This window comes from Oncorhynchus tshawytscha, linkage group LG08, assembly GCF_018296145.1.
Source record: "Oncorhynchus tshawytscha isolate Ot180627B linkage group LG08, Otsh_v2.0, whole genome shotgun sequence".
NCBI classification, from domain to species: Eukaryota; Metazoa; Chordata; class Actinopteri; order Salmoniformes; family Salmonidae; genus Oncorhynchus; species Oncorhynchus tshawytscha.
Window position 1 is genome coordinate 80,537,238 of NC_056436.1, and position 6,000 is coordinate 80,543,237.

General features: G+C 41.3%; 1 protein-coding gene across 1 annotated transcript in view; it reads right to left on the reverse strand.

Moving 5' to 3' along the window:
• Positions 1–3,474, reverse strand: part of LOC112235203 (glutamate receptor 3) — a 120,536-nt gene extending 117,062 nt beyond the window's left edge. Inside the window, exons 1-2 of the mRNA XM_042326328.1 lie at positions 2,981–3,474; positions 1,898–2,056 (exon numbers count right to left, since the gene is read on the reverse strand). Of these exons, the coding sequence (XP_042182262.1) occupies positions 1,898–2,056; positions 2,981–3,059 (238 nt within the window). The 5' untranslated portion in view covers positions 3,060–3,474. The remainder of the gene's footprint in view (positions 1–1,897; positions 2,057–2,980) is intronic.
• Positions 3,475–6,000: the final 2,526 nt, after the last annotated feature.

The following is a 6,000-nucleotide window of genomic DNA, read 5'->3' on the forward strand; positions in this document are numbered from 1 at the left end:
GAAGCTTCTCTAATGTCAAACATGTAAAGTGTGGTGTACCGCAGGGCAGCTTTCTAGGCCCTCTGCTCTTTTTATTTTTACCAATGACCTGCCACTGGCATTAAACAAAGCATGTGTCTATGTATGCTGATGATTCAACCATATACACATCAGCAACCACAGCTAATGAACTCACTGAAACCCTTAAAGCGTTGCAGTCTGTTTTGGAATGGGTAGCCATTAATAAACTGGTCCATTAATAAACTGAGAAACAAGCTGATCTGACATCTCTAAAACTAAGAACATTGCATTTGGTACAAATCATTCCCTAAGTTCTAGACCTCAGCTCAATATGGTAATGAATGGTGTGGCTTTTGAACAAGTTGAAGAGACTAAATTACTTGGCGATACCTTTGATTGTAAACTGTCATGGTCAAAACATATAGATTCAATGGTTGTAAATATGGGGAGTGGTCTGTCTGTAATAAAGAGATACTCTGATTTGACACCTAACTCCAAAAAGCAAGTCCTGCAGGCTCTAGTTTTGTCTAATCTTGATTATTGTCCAGTCGTGGTCCAGTGCTGCAAGGAAAGACCTGTTTAAGCTGCATCTGGCCCAGAACAGAGCGGCACATCTTGCTCTTCATTGTAATCAGAGGGCTGATATAAATACTATGCATGCCAGTCTCTCTTGGCTAAGAGTTGAGAAGAGACTGACTGCATCACTTCTTTTTATAAAAAAAAAACATTAAGTTGTTGAAAATCCCAAATTGTTTGCATAGTCAACTTACACACAGCTCTGACACACAAACTTACCCCACCAGACATTTTCACAGTCCCCAAATCCATAACAAATTCCAGAGAGTGTACAGTATTATATAGAGCTATTACTGCATGGAACTCTGTTCCATCTCGTATTGCTCAAATAAACAGCAAACCTGGTTTCAAAAAACAGATAAAGCAACACGGCACAACGACTCTCCCCTATTTGACCTAGAAGGTTTGTGTGTATGTATTGATATGTAGGCTACTTGTGCCTTTTGTAAAAACATTTTTTTTATGCAGTTCTGTCCTTGAGCTGTTGTCTACTAACGTTCTGTATTATGTCATGTTTGTGTGGGACCCCACAAAGGGAAGCTGCTGCTTTTGCAACAGCTAATGGGGATCCTAATAAAATGCTAATATTCCCTCCCTTCCCTCAGACTGACCATCAGATAGATGCAAGCCATCAGTCCAGTAAAATAAAATACATTATTCTGCTCACTCAACTGTGCCTCATAGTAATTCAACAAATGATATATTACCAGTGTGATCATATAGCAATTTAAAAAAATATATAATTTCAAAATGGCCTGAGAACAACAACATTGCAAGGGGAATTCAAGCATAGCCAATATGCAGGGATAATATATTGGGCCTATAGCCTACTGCACAAGCCTCATTGCTGCACAACTGTTTTTAATAGGTTAATGTTGAATAGGCTTAATATATTTTTTTAAATGTGTGTTTATTTGTTTTTATCTGAGCGGTAGATCTCGTCATGCATTTTGACTCAGAAAGTGATCTTGACTCAAAGGTTGGTGACCACTGGTGTAGCGCAACGGCAGTGAACCATTGAGACATCTAAAGGCATTCTGTCCCGCCACCCTGAGTACCCTGGTCTTATCTACAACGACAGTGAACCATTGAGACATCTAAAGGTATTCTGCCCCGCCACCCTGAGTACCCTGGTCTTAACTACAGTTGGTTTACACGCTTGCAACTAAAGCAGACCAAGCAAGAGATTTTTATACGAATGTTGTGTGTGTGTGTGTGTGTGTGTGTGTCTTTTGTGTTTGCGCACTTGTGTTTTCAAGGGGGAATTCTGGACATATTCAGAGCAAAGGGAGATTTTAATTGAAAACAGCTCTGTACTTACATGCATGGGTGACTGAGAAGCTGTTGGACGACTCGAGGTTGTCTACGTTGTAGTTGAGATGGAAGGGTTTCTCCGTAGTGTTCTGGTTGGTGTTGTAGAGCTGAACAGCGAACCTAAACGCGCTGTGCTCCTGCACAGTGGACCGCATGAACAGACCACCTAGAAGACATACAGATACATAATCAACTTTGGCTACCATTTCCCATCATCATTATTTACACACATTTTACATCCTACTCTCTCTGCCTCAGCTTTTTATTATAGAGGCCACAGGGAACCCCTGGCCCTCGCAAAACCAACACACGGATGTTAAGTACAGTCTTAGAAAAATGGATTCCAAAAGGGTTCTTCGGGTGTTCCCATAGGATAACTATTTTTGGTTCCAGGTAGAACCGTTTTGGGTTCCATGAAGAACCCTCTGTGGAAGGGGTTCTACATTTAATGCAAACAGGTTCTACCTGAAAGCAAAAAGGGTTCTTCAAAGTGTGGGGACCGTGGGGACTGCCGAGGAAGCATTTTAGGTTCTAGATAACACCTTTTATCTAAGAGGGTAGCCTATGGCCTGTCGGGCAAAACTTAAGGAAGAGACTTGAGGAAGAGACTTGACTTGAATGTAGCTTACAGAAGCACTTTTTGTAGCTGCAGGGATTCTCATCGTTCTGTTTATACAAGGATCTCAAGTGTTAGACCAAACACCACAGATCATGTAAACAGGACCATGTCTCAAATGAATTTGGAGAAAGAGATCACACATAATCCATCTTTACTCCTCATCATTCGGTCTACAAAAATCTGTTATTTCGGGATTGTGCCCGACAATTTTCGCCCTTATAAAGTTGCAACATTTTCTATTCAATGTGGTAGTTTGTTTCAAGCATTTTGGTAACATTGAATTTCTTAACATCTGTAACCAAAGTGACAGCGCAAGTTCACAATTTCTTACTGCAAGCAAAGCAAGTTAGCCCACTTAACACACAATAAAGGTCCTACTCCGAAGATAAAACAAGACGGTATTATCCATAAAATTATGGGGAAAAATATTAAATGATTTAATTATTTATAATTATTTTATGATCCACTTACCTATATTAATCTGATTGGGAAATCCCGCGAGTGATCTGCCCGAAAGCCACAATAAAAATAAAACGCATTTTTGTGCCATTTTATCAATTTCTCCAACCTGCGTACTCAACTCCTTAAAAGAGCCTGCCTAAGCAAATTCAGAAGCAAACCCGTGGACGCTGAAAATCCTCCAGATTTATGATGGTCGCTCACAGTGCACCAATTGCTTACAAGGCTGCGGAGCAATTTTCTGCAACTGCGAGGGAGAGAGAGACTTATCCGTCCCAAAGATGGTCGTGGAGAAACAAGCCGATCTGATTAAGAAAACAAGCTTCTCCGATTGGGCCTTTGGCGATTTGGATCAAATGTTATCTGAATCAAAAAGCTTCCCTCCTTCTGTGTGTACCGGACAACGTTACTGGGTACCGCTAGCCCAGCTCGGTTCCACTAGTAAGACTGACTGCAAGACACAAGTGCCACGCTCGTCCACATTACTCCGCGCGCAATCAATAGGAGAAAGCACTGCAATCACAGGCGGCCAATGCTTTTCAATTGGCTACAGTAGCTAACCGCTTACAGCTGGTGCAGCTGCCGCCTCAAGGATATGATGAGGGGAAGTTGGCGTTAGTGAGCACGGATAGGGTAAAGGAAAAACCAAAGAACACAAGTGGATTCATAATTATAAGCTATTCAAAACCTCCCGGAATAAAGTATACATAACCTCTGGTATTCGTGAATGTGTTGTCATACCGCTATGAACAGAAGTGAATTAGTTGTATTGTTAAACATCTATATAGACTAACCTGTTTAAAAACATATGGACTATCTTTGATTTCCTAATTCTTTTTAAAAGCGTGGGCAAACTGTATCCTAACGTGAAGTACCATGTCTGTGTCCTCCTCGCTCTCCTTTCAGACCCGGATAGAGAGCGCAGCATGAGGAGCTGTCCATAGTGCTGAAGTGAGTGGAACTCGGGAACGAGAGAAACACACTAAAACACTGTTGGCATTTACGCCTTAAAGTCTAAATATTCATGTTAAGATCTGGTTGTTACTGGTTGTTTTTAATTAAAATTTGAACAATAATTATTCTTTCCATAATTACTGTACCTTTCTTTCACTTATGACGCATGATTGCCTTTGCGAATCTCTATTTCTGAACCCACTACAGCTATATATATTTATATGTATGGCTCTGTGGCCTACCACCAATTTTTCGGTTCTCTATGTGTAGCCTAGTTACTATTTTCTAGAAAGTTCTCAGTGAGTTTAGTCTCCTAACAGCCACTCTCTCTCTCTCTCTCTCACTACCCGTCTATCATCAGAGTGCTCCAGCCAAACAGAGGAGCAGGTAGCGGATTACTGCGTCATTTATCAACCGCAGCAAAGCTCTTTGAAAATTGAGTTTTTAATTGCATTGCAAATGGGCAAGACTTCAGCCATTGATACTGTAATTGACTGCTTTCCAAATGACCCAGGGTCGTCTGTCCGCCCTGTCAAAATATACCTATTAGCACTAATAGACCCCGAGAGCAATGTCTCGGGATCGACAGTCCGCCCTGTCAAACTATACCTATTAGCACTAACAGACCCGAGAGCAATGAGTCAGGATCGACAGTCCTCCCTGTAGAACTATAGATACTAACACTAATAGACCCTGAGAGCAATGAGTCAGGATCGACAGTCCTCCCTGTCAAACTATACCTATTAGCACTAACAGACCCGAGAGCAATGAGTCAGGATCGACAGTCCTCCCTGTAGAACTATAGATACTAACAATAATAGACCCTGAGAGCAATGAGTCAGGATCGACAGTCCTCCCTGTCAAACTATACATATTAGCACTAATAGACCCTGAGAGCAATGAGTCAGGATCGACAGTCCTCCCTGTAGAACTATAGATACTAACACTAATAGACCCTGAGAGCAATGAGTCAGGATCGACAGTCCTCCCTGTAGAACTATAGATACTAACACTAATAGACCCTGAGAGCAATGAGTCAGGATCGACAGTCCTCCCTGTCAAACTATACACGTTAGCACTAATAGACCCGAGATCGACAGTCCTCCCTATCAAACTATACATATTAGCACTAATAGACCCGAGATCGACAGTCCTCCCTATCAAACTATACATATTAGCACTAATAGACCCAAGATCGACAGTCCTCCCTATCAAACTATACATATTAGCACTAATAGATCCGAGATCGACAGTCCTCCTTATCAAACTATACATATTAGCACTAATAGACCCGAGATCGACAGTCCTCCCTATCAAACTATACATATTAGCACTAATAGACCCGAGATTGACAGTCCTCCTTATCAAACTATACATATTAGCACTAGTAGACCCGAGAACGACAGTCCTCCCTATCAAACTATACATATTAGCACTAATAGACCCGAAATTGACAGTCCTCCTTTTCAAACTTTACATATTAGCACTAATAGACCCGAGATCGACAGTCCTCCCTTTCAAACTATACATATTAACACTAATAGACCCGAGATCGACAGTCCTCTCTATCAAACTATACATATTAGCACTAATAGACCCGAGATCGACAGTCCTCCTTATCAAACTATACATATTAGCACTAATAGACCCGAGATCGACAGTCCTCCTTATCAAACTATACATATTAACACTAATAGACACGAGATCGACAGTCCTCCCTGTCAAACTATACATATTAACACTAATAGACACAGAGAGAAAATTATGAGAGAAATAATATAACAGCTGGAGAATAAATTGCTGTAGCTTCTGATGTGACCAACCAGGCCTGTGGTTCAAACCCAGGGATTCTACGCATCACATTACTGTGTGAGCCTGCTGAGCTAAAGCCTTGGTATTAGTTAGGTGAGCTGATACAAGTGTTCACTATCTTGTCTCTCACTTGATCTTGGCTACATCCCAAATGAACTGTCCCAAATGGTACCCTACTGCCTATATAGGGTACTATTTTTGACCAGGGCCCATAGAGATCTGGTCAAAAGTAGTGCACTATGTAGGGTATAGGGTGCCTTTTGGGA